Below are 17,163 nucleotides of genomic sequence, written 5' to 3'. Positions count from 1 at the left end.
AGTAGATCTTTGTATAATGCCATCAAGAACTGAAGGTTTTGGTTTGGCTGCGCTTGAAGCATTATCTGCAGGTCTTCCTATCCTTGTTAGTGGAAATTCTGGTTTAGGAGATGCTCTGCAAGACGTGCCACTTGGTTCAAGTTGTGTAGTAAATTCTGAAGATCCCAAAGAATGGGCCAAGGCAATTAAAAGTGTCCGTAAAAAGAGCAGGAATGTTCGGCTAGAAGAGACAGAGATTCTTCGTACACAATATGCAAAGAAGCACTGTTGGAAGGAACAGTGTGATGAACTTGTGAAAATGATGTTTAATAACATATTTGGTAAGTGAAATGACATGTCACTTGGTTCATCTTCGAAAGATTTTAAATGAACTGTATGTTTATGTATGGTTCTCAAGGTGAATTGGACAAACTAATTTTGTTAAGAAATAAATTAAGACTTGTTTTGAAACACAAGGAATGACACCAGTCAGACATATAGTACAGTGCAAGCAGTATTCGGTAGGATCAGTTGTAATGATGAAATCGTCCTCTGAGGGAAGAAAATTACAGGGTGCAGCCAGTGCTTGATCATAGCACATGTTATTTTGTACTTCACAGGTTTGTAATGAGTTTTTGACGCCAGACTGCTTTTGTTTGTCCTGCATCTCTTAAATCTCCTCATTGGCATAAATTTGGATCATTGGTGTGGGTGCTGCAAGTGAACAATTTGGCTCTAATGATAATTCGGCAATTTCGTTCAAGCAATTCTGAGAAGGAATTAATACTAATTCCATACAACTATACATAAGCAGGTGTTTTGCAGTACATGACACTGACTAAGATTCTGCAAATTTAGCATTGTTGCTATTAAAGAGAATTTTCAGGTTTTCAAACCCTGTTTTGCAAATGCATGTATTTTCAGTGAGGTGAACGAGAACTTTAAATGGGCATTGCACATGTGCAACTCAGTCACTAACATATACAAGAAGCGCTTTCCTGTAATTATTATTCTCTTATTAAAAATTACATTGTATATATGTAGCCATTTAATTATGCTACCTGAGCCAAGGGAGATCTAGGCACTCTAAAAAAATCCTTGTGAGATTCGCAGTCCAAGCCTTGACATATGGTTTATATGTACAGTTTAAAAAAGTCAGAGGACAGGCAACTTTTGGAGGCTTAAAAAGTAAAATTTATGAAAAATGTTCCAGGTATTTCAATATCATTTGAATGTGAATGCTAAATTATAATGCAAATACAATACACAAAGAATTTTACCCCCGGAAGATTTGAATTGGGTACGACATTGAGTTAGCCAATTTGGTCTATGTGTTCAAGTTAATAACTAACTGTGACAAAGAACTATAACAGTAGGGAAGAAATCTGTGTACAAACATTGCTTTTGTTATTCGACAGCCAACGAGGCTCTGGTTGGCACGTTAATAAGAATAGGTGACGTCAATGATATCTTCCCTATTATACACTTTAGCTCTCTCCATTTTCAAATTTTGTCATCTTATTTACCAGAATTTTCAAGAAAGTGCAAGTTGATTTTTTGGAAGTCATTATACCCAAAAATTGTGTGAAATGCATAATTAAGATAATTTCAAAAGGACATAACCAGGTGGAACATTTGTGGCTGCAATCAATGTGAATACATTCAAGTTAACAATCTCAGGCAAAGAATGATAACATTATATTCTTAACTTTAAATGTACAGGTTGTACTCAATCTATTGAACAGGATATCCATTCAGTTGCAATATTTAGACAGTCTGATAAATAAGCAATACAGGTGTAGATACATGTACCAGTTAGTAAGGAGATCAATACTGAGCAAAATAGTATTCATAAATTGCTTTTTTAAATAGGATTTTAGATATGCTGTTTCAAAGAGAAAGAGGAAGGTCATTCCAAAAGTATTTTCCAGTAACTGAAGAGCAGAATTGTCGTATATCAGTTGTAGCATAAGAAAGGAAGGACTAAATGCTGCAAAGATGCATCCCGATTTGAATATTATTTTTTAGCATATACTGAAACAGTGGATAGCGTTGAACTCAAGCGCTGATTGGCTCGTCAAACTCCGGATATCCTGTGCTGCTTACCTCCGAGCAACTCAGGAAAAAATGGCGTCCCGATTTGCATCCGTGACAAGCGAAGAAAACATCCAAATTAATTTTTTGTGGTGTATATTATCTCACTGTTTTAGTATATACTAAAACAACTATTCACCTCAGTGTCGGTGGCTAGCGTTGGATATTATATCCACCGCTAGCCGCCTCCACTTCGGTGAATAGTCGTTTAAAATTATTATTCCACTATTACGCCGTTTTACCATATTTGGTCAAGAGAACGCGCAAAATATGACAAGGTAATACAGACCCTGCGGGGCTCGGAAAACTACTACGCAACTCGCAAAATATCTGCGCGTATTATGTGTTAAACCATCGAATAAGATGTATATATTGCTTAGAAACAAAAGATAATCATACATAATAAATAAATGTGCACATTTTATCAATAAGTCGTATTGTTAACAACAAGACGAGCGATTTTTCGACAAACTTAGCCTAGATTAATATCAGAGTGAACAAGGGCTATCCTGCTTTCATAGGAACCTTAAAAATTTGGGATCACGTGGAGGACGAAAGCACCTCACTATGAATTTTCAAATTTCTCTCTAAATGGCCATACCGTTCTCACCAATTTTATTCTTGGAATATGGACTCAAATTTTCCATGCCCAGCGACTTAGAAAAATCGCCAAATTATCACAATAAAGGGAAATAATATTTTTAGACAACGTTCTCCTAGCCGTCGTCCTTGCTTAAGGTCCCTAATACAGCCGAAACCAAAAACTTAAAGTGCACCTAACCCCAAGATATTTTTTTCGCTAAAATGAATCTTTGCACCTGTTCGAAACGCATTGCGGCCATCTTTTCATTATACGAACAAATCCTGTCATTTTATAGGCTTCGAAAGTTGCGAAAAACCAAGCATCGTTTGTTCACGACCGAGTCAGTAGGGGAGTGGGTCTATTCCTGATTTGACGTCACAATCTACTTTGCATGCATTTTTACAAAGAGTTAATGCAATGTAAATCAGTTTGTGACGGCAAATCAGGAATAGACCCACTCCCCTTCTGACTCGCTCGTGAACAAAAGATGCTTGGATTTTCGCAACTTTCGAAGCCTATAAAATGACAGGATTTGTTAGAAAAAGGAAAAAATGGCCGCAATGCGTTTCGAACAGGTGCAAAGATTCATTTTAGCGAAAAAAATATTTTGGGGTTAGGTGCACTTTAACTATCTTGTTTCAATGCTAAGTTTGCAAACAAATTTTGTGTGAGCCGAACGAAAAAACAAACAAACAAAAATATTATTGCTTATGAACTTTTAAGCTACGGTAATACGAGCAACGAAAACGTCCAACTTGTCTCGCAACATTGCTGCGAAACTAGTCGCCTTAGAGTGGTAAAGCATTTTGGTGATTTTATTACAGAAAGTAGACCGGACCTCATTCTTTTTTGTTGCGATACAGGTTGTGCGTGGCTTGTAAAGGAGCTGTTTGTTTTGTAGTTTTGCTATGTGGGATATCAACTTATGGCTCATTTTCTTCGCTGTCGGAATCAATAGTTTTCTTGATCTTTTCCTATTTTTCGGTCTTAAATAAATTATTGTTGGTGGAAGTTTCGTTCTATCAGCAGCAACTGTTAAGAGGAACGTGGAGTTTGGTTTTTGGGTGCTGCAGTGTTTCAAGGCAGCTACTGAATTCCAAGAGTTTGACTGGATGGCATCTTAAAACGCTTAGGCGTCTCATTCAATCATATTGAACGTTCTGGTATCAATGATGTTGAATGAACGTGAAAAATTATTTTGAAAAGTGATTTGTCATTGGGTAGTGTTTTTATTTCATTTTTGTTTGTGTCCTTTTGTGGAACTCCGATTACTCCGTATTGTATTGATTATAGTAATTGCAGGGCGATGTCCAGACAAGTCAATGCTTTTTTTAAGATATTCGTCTAGTGAAGTCTTAAAAAATGAAGGAAAAATTGGTCTCGTTTAAATTGCTTTCGGCGGAAGTTTCGTTCTATCAGCAGCAACTGCTAAGCTAGAGGAGTGTGGAGTTTATCGGTGCTATATTGTTTCAAAGCAGCTACTGAATTCGAGTGTTTGGATGGATGGCATTTCAAAACGCTTAGGCGTGTCATTCAATCATATTGAACGTTCTGGACAAGTGGTATCCGTGATGATGTTGAGTGAACGTGAGAAACTGTTTTGAAAAGTGACTTGTCATTGGGTAGTGTTTTTCTTTCTCTTTTTTGTTTTTGCCCTTTTGTGCAACTCCGATTACTCCGTATTGTATTTATTATAGTAATTGCAGGGCGATGTTCAGGGAAGTCAATGCTTTTTTAAAGATATTCGTACAGTGAAGTCTTAAAAAATGAATGGAAAATTGGTTTGTTTTCGGTTTCAATCGTATTTCTTAAAATCTCTTAGCAAACCCCCATTATTGCACCGTAATTTGAAGTGACAAAAATTGAACCGAAAGTCACTAACGTACCCCGGACGATTAGTTACACAGGTGAAGTCACCAACGAAGGTCGATTATATGTACACATACCCGACGATCCTATTACACTTCATTATGATTTGCATCTATGATGGTTTAGATAGTGTGCACAATTGAATTAAGGTAGCATCACCAAGAGGGAGTCAGGACAATGTACGAGTCATGGGAGCCATGGCTGTGCGGAGGCATGCACGGAAGCCAACATGGCGAGCCATGCGAGTCAACATGTGACTCACCATTGAAAGCTAACCATTTTGAAATGGTTGCTTAGACTGAAATACTGTTTATCAGCGCTATTTGAAATGAACCTTAGAATTAAACGCGAGACTTGCATGGCTCGCATGACTCACTGGTTCGCAGATTGTCCAGCCCCACCAAGAGGTGGTAATTCTAATTCTTTCAAAGGCATCTAATTTGAATAGGATGTGAAAAATCTCCTGCAAGAAAATAACTGTACACATATGTGTTATTCTTCTGGCAGAGATCCATCCTGCCACTGAAGCTTCATCAGTGACAAGAAGTCACTTGGCAACTACTGCAGATACACAAACTCTGGATACAGGTACCTGTATAGCGTTTATACTCGTGATTTACGATTTCTTCTCGTGTTCTACTAACATTCCGCGTGGTTCATCATGGCTATAAAGCATAGAAACCTGTCCTCTATTGCTTTTATGTAATAATTCAGAAGACGCGTGATTTTTCCATGAGTTTAGTGGGACAATAAATCATAGCTGATTGACGAATCAGAGCGCGAGCATTGATTTGGTTATTATATAATAAATGATAGAATAATAGGCAATCAAGTGGGAAAAGGTAATGGTCTGTCGAGTGTTGTGATATTGTGATGTCCAGAGCGCAAATGTGGCATCTTGTATTCATTTACAGCGCATTTAAATTTCGTCAAAGGTAACCTGCCACCACGCTTCCATAGTGCAGCTTATGCCAAACCATAAATTTGTGTACGCCAATTTGTTTTACCTGGAAAGGGTAACGCATCATAAGTATGTATGCATCTATCATATGTGTAATTGTAATTGTTTTCTTCAAAGTAGGCGTTCCAGAAAGACAAGCTGCAGAAAAGCTGGAGAAAACACCCTTTCATCAGAATGCTGCCTCACCTCGCAAGAAACAAACACATGATACAGACATCCGTGAAGGTAAGGGCCTGTTTATATGGTTTCGGGTACCCGAGATAACCCTCCCCCGAGTTACCCTTGGCGAGATATTTTTCCACTCAGTTGTGTAAAAAGTTATGTCAACCGTTTACATGAGGTGGTCGAGACAACTCGGGTGGGCGAGACAACTCGGGGAGGCGAGTTGTCTCGCCTCGGCAGGTAGGGTAACCCTGGCAGGTGAGACAACGTTTTCGCATGTAAACAGTTTGCTTCGACCACCCGAAACGAGACAGCAAAATCTTAAATGCGCACGCATAAAATAAAAATCAAAGAAGCAGCAATTTGAGAGCTTATGCATGTTTTTAGCGTTTACTTTCGAATTAAAAGTTTTTTTCCCGCCAAAATTCACACCGCTGTCAACGGAAACTCTCGATTCATAAACAGCCTTTTATTTAAACTACATATTATTGCAGCGTTAAGATTGTCAGTCCATTTGCTGAATGTGAAAAGGCAACTATACTGAATAAAAACGAACTAGAAAGAAAGAAAGGCAAATGATGATACGCATTTTTTGAAGATGCGTCTTAAAATATATGCATAATTAAGTAGGGTTAACTTTGTCTCGCTCACGCAATTCTAATATAGACGCTCGGTAAAGTTGTCTCGGGAGGAGGGCTGTTTCGGGTAACCGAGACCATATAAACAGGCCCTAAGTCTTCATGTTTAGTTTTCAAAGAGAGGAATGGGCATAAAGGGTTACAATATCTAGTTAGGTTGGAGTATCAGGGAAAGTCACTATGCTCGGCATTTTTAGGCCGCGGAGACTTCACAAAAAAGGTGTAATTTTGAAGATCAACGTCTTTTGCAAAAGAAATACTATGGAGCTTAATTATGCGCGCCACGTTTTTGAGACTCGGACGGGAACCCGAAGTGAGATTTCGCATGCTAGAACAGTGTCTCCCAGATTTCTAAACTAATCCTCTCTTATGGAGAAAAGATACTTAGCAATGTAAATGTGTCTGTGTGAAGACGAGTTTTCTCAAATATCTTTAAAGAGCTTTTAAACCACCTTTTTCTTAGTTTTAAACCGTTAAGTGTTAGTCTCTTCTAAGTCAGCCTTTGACACGCAAGCGAGTAGAAAAGCCGATGGGAAAGTGCGAGAAGAAGTTACTGCAGGCTTTTATGTAACAGCGACGCGTTGAGAATATCGTCCTAAATCTCGTGTGTGAGTGCCACTGAAAATGAAGAAAAGAAGACAAAAACAACGGCACATACGTTTGTGTGTGGGAATATTTATGTGTCGCACTAAATCAACTATTCGGAAAGAAAACAAAAATAAAACTACTGCCTTTACCTTTCATTTAATGGGCGACACTCCAAAGAGGCCTATTGAAAACAGAGGTAGAAAACCTAAAGAAACAGAGGCCTCAGACAGCGTGCCCCTCAGCAATGTTATGAAACGGAATCTTTTTCTAGACGTATATTATGATTTCAATTTGTCATCCCGTGTTTGTATTTAACAAAGTCTCCTTCTTCTTGAAGGCAACAACAAGGAGCAGGAGAACTCCCCTCCCACCAATGTGTCCCGGGTACAATTCCCAGATCCTGCGTCATATGTGGGTTGAGTTTGTTGGTTCTCTACTCTGCTCCGAGAGGTTTTTCTCCGGGTACTCCGGTTTTCTCTTCTCCTCAGAAACCAGTATGATTTGATATGTATTTGATTTCATTTGTGCACGACCTTACTTTAAACAGCTTTAAACATTATCGTGTGAAAGTAAAGTTCCTACTACTATTAAAGTTCCTACTATTAAATTAAATGACAAGCTCCCAATATCAGTGGCTTGATAGCTCAGTTGGTTAGAGCGTCGCACCGGTATCGCGAGGTCACGTGTTCAAACCCTGTTGAAGTCTTGAATCTTTCAGGCTTCTCTACGCAATTGCTGAAATTGCGTTCATAACTGAGAGCATCGTAGACTCACTCACTTGATTTCATTTCATGTATCATTTCCTTCGTTAAATTAAAATCATTTGGCCAAATCTGGTCCTCGATGATGCTGCGTAGAGGAATGATTTCCACGATCGATAGCGTTGGATTTGCGTCACCCGTACCCCTTACTTAAGAGGAGAAACCCTAATAGTCTTGTCGAAAGCACTCTGTAACACAGCGATAACATTCTTAACCGATGGGAGAGCTTCGACCGCAATGTTGTGTTTGAGTTCAGTGCCTCATTTGAAGGGATAAATGATCGAAATCTACCGCCGAAGCCATATTGTTCATTTCGCAGGACAACTTTTGACAAGAAGCAATTAACTCGTCCAAAAAACTTTATAGTGATCGATTGCCAACGGACCAATCCGAATTTCCCGTTTCTATTGCAACGGGAAATCCTGAACGCGTCGGATATAGAAAGGCCAGCAGTATCTTTCTCTTGTTCTCTCCCCACTCTCCCATTGCTTTTCAGCTCGCTTGCGTGACCAAAGCTGGCGAGTCGATTGACTCAGAAGGGACTGTCGTGACTAGAATTTATACTCCAAAATAAGGTGACACACTTAGCTTTGGTTGTATAAAATACCAAACGATCTTACTAAAGTTTTACTGAGTTTAAACATGGTGCCACCAGAACAATTTATAAAAGCTAACCATTTCGAGTCAGCGCTTAACTCTAATTATAATCACTAGGGATCGTTGCCTACTCCAGCAGTTATTCTGTGCCTAAACAGAGTGTTGTTTATCTGCCAAAGGGGGGTTAACACTGGGGTTGTCAGGTTTTGATACGTACAGTCACCAAATGGTATACCTGTATAAGTGTCACGAAGTGTCTCACTTTATTTCCATTCTAGTCATAACCCAGAAGGGACTGGGTTCCAGTGCAACCGGAAAAACCGTGAACACCTAAAATATGTCAGGAATTCCTACTGTCGTTATTGGTTGTCCTTCAGTAGCATATTGATAGTGATGATTTCAAGTTCGAATGAGGCCTAACACTATTTCACAGTAGTGTTACTTGAAATCATTACTATCAATATGCTACTGAAGGACAACAACTAACGATTATCTAAATTAGGCTTGGGCCGAGCCGAATTTGTCCTTGTGAATGAGATCTCACATACCCACGGCCTGCTCCCGTTCTGGCCTTGTAGCTCAGTCGGTAGAACAACTGTGATTAAATCCGAAGGTCGTGGGTTCAAATCCCACCCTGATCAGAGTTTTTCTCTGTCCTTGTGTGGGCGCAATTCCAATACTAGGGTTGATCTCTGATGGAGTAATTGGATATATAAAATCTTCACAGTATTGTTAGGCGTCACTTGAACTTGAAATTATTACTAATTCTCATGGTTTTTAAGGCAATCATGTTTGAGCACTTTACGCGCCAAAACTGCAAACTGAATAACCGTTATCAGTCAGGCTTAATGGAAATCAAAAGAATTGAAATGGTCAATTGCTTCAGAGCGCCAGCGATCGGTGAAAGGACGAATACATGCACTGTTCTATTGAGTAGTCCCAGAGCTTAAACGACCAGAATTAACTCAAAATGAATCAATTACCCGGAAAATTAAAAAGGCGACACAATTCTTGTCGTGTAAGACTGTTGCTAAATGTCGCGGGTAGCGACTAAAAGTCGTGGGTCGCGGGTGCGGATTCGGGTGCGGGTAAAAGTCGTGATGCTCACAAAATGGTTTACTTATGTTCTTCAATAAGGACCAAAGAATTCACGGGAAGCATGGTAAAAGAACTCTTGAAATTCTCGCAAAAACAAAGCTTTCTCCTTAAGGTATTCAGTGGCTAATGGAACTGAATTAATTTGATCGGATTACCTTTAGAGATATGGCGTGTTTTTAGTGTCAAAATTCAAACATACCATTCAAACCTTCAATTCGACAATTCAAATATTCAATTCGGCAATTCAAACTTTCAATTCGACAATTCAAATATTTAATTCGGCAATTCAAACTTATAATTCGACAATTCAAATATTTCATTCGGCAATTCAACCATTCACTTCGCTTCACAAGTCACAGGTCATTGTTTTACCAATGCAGAAAAATCCTAAACATTCATTAAAGCTAGCCTTAGGCCTAATTGAATTGAATTGCCGAACTGAATGTTTGAATTGTTGAATTGACGATTTGAATGGCTAAATTGACTGTTTGAATTGCCGAATGTACGTAATTTTGACCCTAAAAACGAGCCATATAGAGACGCCATTAATGCTCTCTTGAAAGCCTCTTCCTTCGCTTCCCTTTGGTACGACGTTAGCCACGTGGGACGTGGATCTTCATTTTCCGAATTAAAAGTAGAAGTTCCCTTTACAACATCAGCGTAGCCTTTGTCCCCGTCCATAATAAAACAGCTTCAAACCCGATCGAAAAACAAAGAAATGAATAAAATCTAAGCACGTGTGTTGTACAATTATAGCTTCGGTGTCTGGAAATAATTAACGTTTGAGTGGGGGATGGGGTCTAGGTGAATTTGGTATAGAACAATCTCTTTCTTGTACAGCGATTTTTCTCTCAGGCTATGCGCATGCATGATATTTTTTCCCCTCTGACAAGCTGCTCAGTTAAAAGAAAAGATTTTTTCCCAGTCTTGGTCATGTGCAGGAACATTTTTCTTGTCTAAATACGGTTACAGCATTTTTTTTTTCAAAATCTGCCAACCCCGTTCCACTCCGCTCAAGAGTTAAATGGTCCACCCTTGGGCCTACGGGAAAATTTCTGCCCAACAACGTCTGGCATTTCGTCTCATGACGTGACTCAGATGCAAAATCAGCCACGATTAAACTGCTGCAAGAATAACAAAACCACGAAATCTTCCGAACAAAGGTGTGACGCAAGCCCTGGAAATAGATCGCTCGGAAAGGAAAGGAAATGGGAAAAAAGATTATTCACGAAACCTCTACCCTTTCATCGCCTGCCGCACAGAGTGATTCTAGGGCCTGTATTTTTACTTTTTTGTTCTCATTTCCCAGTTATTTTAATTATTAGTTTTTTAAATCAATGTTTTGGGTATCCACGACTTTTATCCTCACCCGCGACCCACGACTTTTAGTCGCTATCCACGATCTGCAACATTTAGCAACACTCGCCACGGTTGATGATGGTTTATATTAAAATATGTGTCTTGAGGTTTCATTTATTAACCTCCAGTACGAAGAATAGAAGAGATTTCTCAGTTACTGGTTCATTTACTTGCCATCACAAACAAAACAAGATTTTAATTCTATAGTCCTGTGACTTTTGTGTTATTTTCAGCCGCCATTGCTGACTCTGTAGTCGTGAAATTGCTCAGACATGTGTACAAAAGACGAGCTGAGTTCACTCCGCTTCGTTGGAGCCAAACCATGAAGTTACATCTGGATGAAGTCTACACTAGACTAAAAATTGTCTCAAGACCAAAAAAAAGGGTTCACTCTGAAGGCCCAGAAATAGATTTGGGTAACATTTTTTGTTGTAATAAAGGTGAAGATTCCATGGTCCTAGCAGAGGGAAGTCCGGGAATCGGCAAAACCACCCTTTGTCTTAAACTTGCTTATGACTGGGCGAATGAATCAATGCCTTCTACCTTCCCTGTCTTCGAACTTGTATTGTTGCTCAAATGCAGAGACTTGGACGGAGACATAATGGCAGCCATCTTTGAACAACTTCTACCCGAGGACATGGAGAAAAAGGCCAAGAAAAGACTGCGGAACTTTATCACGGACATCCACAGCCAGGAAAGAATTCTTATCATTTTGGACGGATTGGATGAGCTCCCTGAAAGATCAAAGCATCATGTGGACAAACTTCTTGACCGAAGAATTTTACCGTTTTGCTACGTGTTAGCTACAGCTCGACAAGAAAAAGGAATTGAGGCCCGGAAACAATTTGCGTTTGATATTTATCTTCAAATTGAAGGATTCACTGAAGAAGATTCTTTTAAGTACATCAGGAAGCATTTTCAGAATATTGATCCATCTAAGGGAGAGAGGCTCATTAAGGAAACAAAAGAAAATACGTTTTTGCATCCCCTACGAAGCAATCCTCTAAATTTACTTCTCCTTTGCGTTGTTTATGAAGATCATAAAGGAGAGCTGCCGTCTTCCCGTACTAACCTCTATCAAATCATTGTCCGATGTCTGTTGAAAAGATATTGTGAGAAGAACGCTTGTAAATATGACAAGGATTTGGAAAAGCAATTTGAACCAAACATCCTTGTTCTTGGAGAGCTGGCTTGGGAATGCTTGCTGAATGATCGTCATAGTTTTCGGGAAGATGAATTAACAATGCTTGAAAGAAGTGATGACAAATTAGTTGTTCGTTTTCTCGGCTTTGTATACAAAGAAGAAAGTTTGAAGAGATTGGAGCCAAACCATGAATACTTCTTTCTTCACAAGTCGTTCCAAGAGTACATGGCTGCGTTCTATATTGCGCATAAGTTGCGAAGAAACCAGTTTAAAGTATTTAAGCGCTTAAGCTTTCATCAGTTGGTCATGAAATTTCGGCAAGTGTTTTTATTTGTGTGTGGGATACTGCTTGAGGATGCAAGTACTCTATTCACCCAAATTGGTGAAGAGCTAAAGAGTTCCTGGGACTGGCTCCAATGCAGTGCAGAACAAACGAACTTCTTTCTTGAGAGCTTTAGTGAAAGTGGGAACTCTGAACAAATGGCTTACACTCTGTTTTCATTCTTACCTTTTCCACGGGTCCTACAGTTATTTGTAAGTCCCAATGATTTCGGCCATGATGTTGGTGGCAACTTAGCTACACTTCTAAGTACCTTCACAGGAATTCCCGAGGTTTCTAAACCAGCTGAAGTTCACCTTAAAACAATGACGTCTTGGCATTTTACCGTTTTTAGGGAGCTTGCGTCTATTCCGAATGTAAGATCTCTTTACTTCCTTGCAGACAAGTACATTTTCGGGGAACCTGAGTTTTTTAAAGAAATTTCCAATTTCACATCTTTGTCCGAATTGACGCTACCATCTGCAGTTGAGTGGGAAATTGTTGCTGAATACCTAAGAACAAACAAAACCTTAGAGAAATTGACATTTGCTTTGTTCGATGAGAGTGACGATGGCTGGGCCAAGGCTCTTGACGCTGGATTATGTGCGGATACACCACTGTCGTCTGTCGGTCTCAGAATTCATGGTTCATTAAGTCCAGCTGCTTTACAAGCTTTAGAGAATCTCTTATTTAACAAATTTTTGTCCTCTCTCTCTTTATATATCTACGGAGATATGCAAGACTCGCTTGCTGTGGTCCTAGCAAGAGGCTTTACAGGTGAAATTGCAGTTAAGGAAGTTGATTTGTGTGTCAGTGGAAAGCTGAGTCTTCATGGTGCTATGTTAATAGAGCGAGGTATCGTAGGAAATAATTCCCGTACTAAGTTGATTGTTTCTCTTCGTGGAGAGGTTCCTGATAATTGGCAGGCTGTTGGGAACAATCTGCATTCACGATTCGGACAGAAAACACCCGCTTTAATTACAATCCACCCTAATACCTTCAGCAAAGTGACAGCCAGTCAGGTGGCACATTTTCGTCCTTTCGGGATTGAGGGTGGCTCACGTGTACGACAAAATGTTACTCTAATTGTCTGGGGAGAGTTGGGTGGTGATGGTGCAGAAGCTTTACACGAAAACTTATTGTGCAGCCCACTGTCTCACCTGACATTGGACATTCACGGAAAGCTAACCAATGACATTGTTAACTTCACAGCAAGATGGGCTGACGAACGAAATACACTGTCCTCCTTAACTATCAACACTTGGGAAGAGTTAACCAAAGAGGGGAGAACTCTTTTCAAAGAACTTAAATTAGACAAGAATCCAACAGTTACCCTTAATGTTTGTGAAGTTCCTGCTCCTCCAGAAGAATCGCGTGACAACGAATTTGTTTCTATTGACAACCTTGATTCTCTCATTGCGCTCTTTAAGGAAGCCAAAAATACCAGGAAACATAATCTCAGCGCTAGAATCAGTATTGAGAGCGACGACGAGGCTGAAGAGTGCAATGTTTTGCGACGAAAGGAAATTCTTAAAAACAGTGATTTGGGCAACGGCGTGCAAGCTGGAGTAGCAAGCAATTCCAACTTCAGTCGTGAACCAGAAGATGGTCTTGATCACGTCTTGGCAAGCAACACCACACTGAATGATCTCCGTTTGACATTCGACGACGACGACGACATGAGCTATTCATGGGCACTCCCCCTGGGAGATGGTTTGGCACGCAACACATCACTGAAGAATCTTACCCTAGCAATTCACTACTACAAGGAGTGGGGCGGTAAATGGAGAGAAAGCCTCGGCAGTGGTTTGGAACGCAACACATCACTGAAAAATCTCACTGTGGTAATTGAAAGCAACGCTGACGAAGTTTCAAATGAACTGGAGATTGATTGGGCACGTAGCACATCAGTGGAGAATCTCTTTCTAACAATTAACAGCGACTCAGCTGTAAGCGATTTGTGGACAGACGGTACAGGCGAATTATTGGCACGTAAGAAATCTCTGAGGAGTCTCACTTTGACAATTAACAACTTTGGCGAATTAGCGCTTTACTGGGAAGTTGGCAAGAGCTGGGAAAACAACTCACTAAATAATTTCTCTCTGACAATTAATAACTACGGCGATATATGTCCTTTTAGTCGCTTCAAAGGATTTTTTTTTCAATTTAAGTCTTTAACTACGTTTAATTTGTCACTCAACTTGTGCGGCAAACGAGGTGAAGAACGTTTATATGGTCTTTTGGAGGAAGCAGTGAAAAGTCAATCACTTAAGACACTGAGATTGAAGGTTAACGATTCACAAATTACAAATGGCCGCCGTAGATACGACTTCAGCAGATATGTGGTAACGTCTCCATCACTTTCGCTCATAGAAGTAACTGTCAGCTTCTATGGTGTGGAAAAAAGCTCGAGAAAATGAAAGTTGGAACGTTACAGCGGTTGCTTCGGAACACTGCAGGTACCCACCTACCAGATTCTCTTAAAGTAGAGTATAAGCTGTCAAGTCAGTCCCTTGTTGTTTTTTGTAGCGATTTTGCAATTTCCTAGCTTAGTATCGCAAATTGTCGCTTACGAGGAGAAAATTGTCTCACTTTCGGATCGTCTGATTCGAAGACAAAAGAGGGAAGCGCCATCAAATTTCTTCTATTTTGTTCTGGAAAATGTCCTGGGCCCGGTTTTTCGAAAGCCGATCAACTTAATCCAGGATTAGCGTAAACTTTATTTTCATATTTTCAACTTCTTGGTGAAAGTTTCTTTTGCTTATTTTTGTTTTCCAAGGTTGACTTCTTCTTATGTAAAGTTTTGCCGATTTTCAGCCTTGAACAACATTTGGGAATAGAAAAATAATTTCCTTGCTTAATTTTTACTCTGGGACCAGGGTTAATCGGCTTTCGAACAACCTGGGTTTTTGTAATAGTGAACTTCATTCCCATTGCTATCGTCGGCTTGACTAAAACAACTGGATATAAAGAAGGCGCCGACTCTTTCTTCCAGCGAGTCTTTTCCGTTTTAATTAATGTAATGTATGCAGAGTGAACTGTAAGAAATAAATGTTCTGGCCTCAGTTGTTCGAACGATGGATAGCGCACTAGCAAAACTAATTGAGTTATCCAGTTGATAGTGATTTATCCGGCGGATAGTGCTATCCATTGTTTGAACAACTGGGGCTTGTACTGTAATCTAATGTATGGAAAATGTTTTTAGAAAACATTGTCTTAAAGTCAGAAATTTTTAGGTGATTTACCCGTGACTGTAAACAGTAATTAACTAACCAGTTTCTTATAAGGATTTTAGCGTTAGTAACTTGTGCCGATCAGTTACTTGATTTCGTGTAGTCATTCTGCATGATTAACATTTTGCGTAATTATGCCATGACTCCCAATACCATTAGTTTAATCTTAATCTGGTACATCAAACAGGAAGTCAAACATCTTCAATCATTGTTTTCGCGCAGACAAGTGATTGAATCGATGGGTGTTATGAGCAAAATCAGGGAATTTACTCACAAGCTTTTCGGGTGATAGACAGCAAGTGCAAGTGAGACGATGACCTTTTAAATTTGTCTTGATGTCAACACATTTGAATTACTAATTATCTTTATTCTTCTAGAGGTGATTTGTTTTCAAGTTTGAAAAGCCTACCGCATCAACAAATTAATTTTGCCGTGACACCTATGATGTTTTCTTTCTGTCAAAGCGTCAGACGCAATATGAATAAAACAACTCCGTCCCATGCGTTCGTTGGAATTTGTGTTTGGTTGTCATTGAAGATGACTGTCGAAGACCTCGGAGTTTGTAAAACATTCTTCCATTGCGATCAAGGATGACTGAAGATCTGGAAACCAAGGAAGACAAACAACGTGTTGTAAAATAGCACAAACGAATTCAAGCCTGCAAGCAGCTGTGTTTTTAATTGTAGTACTGAATTTCGCAGAGCCTTGTATGCTTTGTTGGAAGAGTGGCAAGTAATCTACGAACACAGTTACAGCTCCTTTTATAGAGCGTGTTGGTCAACTTGGTGTCGGAGCTCAGGCGTTGTGAGTGACGCAAGGGAACCAGAATTGTGACGTAGTAGCACAATGGTGGAACTACATTAGTTTGGTTAAGCCTCAAGAGAGACCGCTGCCCAGGAACAAGGACAGTTCCTATACGCCATGCAGCTGTCTGTCAACCCTCGCATGATTAATCTGTCAGATTGAAGCAATCTTGTTGTATTAATCATGCGCATATGTATGCTCTCGTTCTTGCATTTTTGAAGTATGTTTTTACTGAAAATGTAACATAACTGTTGTTGCCTGTTACTGAAGGAACATTTTTTTTGCACGTCCTAGGTTGCCATACATAAAGTAGATCTTTGTAGCACCACGAAAAGAAAAGACACTTTGGAAAGGTATCTGTTTCCAAAAGTTCTTTTGGCTATGCAGAGGTTCCAACCACTGTAACAAAAGATATCCTTGTTTTGACTTCAAACAAAGCTCTATTTGGTACAATAAGTAAAAATAGTTTATCTCAACACGTATTCCCCCTTGTATATTTAAGCCAACACTTTCTTATGCAATTTTATTGAGTGGCAGTTGTCGCATGTAGATTTCTTATTTCCCAACGTTTTAAAGTTACTTGCCTAGAAGGTAAACCAGGTTAAGCAGGCCAAGAAGGTCTCAACTTGTGATTTACCCAGAAGAATTAATTCACGTTAATATTTATTGGTCTTGGATGTTTTCTCAAATTTTGACCAAGTCGTTCCAAGGTCACTCAACGTCAGAAATTTCATTCAAGTCCTTCGAAGAAATTTGAAGACATAAGGGCTTAGAAATCTAATATGTTAACAAGTTAGCTGGGAAAACATAAACGTAACTTTCGTCAATGGTTACTTGTAGAGATCAAATGAACTTTTGTAGTTATTACTTGAAAGATGGAATTGTACAGTGGTTATTTCCAAGTCAGTAGTCTTATTTGGAATTGTAATGAGTAAAAGAAATTAGTTTCAAAGCCTTTCGTTATGTCATTGAGC

General features: G+C 39.4%; 1 protein-coding gene across 4 annotated transcripts in view; it reads left to right on the top strand.

Annotated features, from left to right (window-relative positions):
* The window catches only part of LOC138049136 (uncharacterized), a 27,975-nt gene extending 10,837 nt beyond the window's left edge, over nt 1-17,138 (top strand). For 2 of the 4 annotated variants that reach the window (XM_068895281.1, XM_068895280.1), the window contains 5 exons: nt 1-320; nt 5,033-5,113; nt 5,604-5,711; nt 10,923-14,611; nt 15,763-17,138. The exon at nt 1-320 is cut by the window's left edge and continues 911 nt beyond it. In XM_068895281.1, the coding sequence (XP_068751382.1) occupies nt 1-320; nt 5,033-5,113; nt 5,604-5,711; nt 10,923-14,572 (4,159 nt within the window). In that variant the 3' untranslated portion in view covers nt 14,573-14,611; nt 15,763-17,138. The remainder of the gene's footprint in view (nt 321-5,032; nt 5,114-5,603; nt 5,712-10,922; nt 14,612-15,762) is intronic. The other 2 variants (XM_068895283.1, XM_068895282.1) reach the window with 2 other exon arrangements.
* The last annotated feature ends 25 nt before the right edge of the window (nt 17,139-17,163 follow it).

The sequence above is a fragment of the Montipora capricornis genome, chromosome 5, assembly GCF_036669925.1.
Source record: "Montipora capricornis isolate CH-2021 chromosome 5, ASM3666992v2, whole genome shotgun sequence".
Classification (NCBI taxonomy): Eukaryota; Metazoa; Cnidaria; class Anthozoa; order Scleractinia; family Acroporidae; genus Montipora; species Montipora capricornis.
Note: the sequence above shows the minus strand (reverse complement) of the source record. Positions and strands in the feature narration are given on the sequence as shown.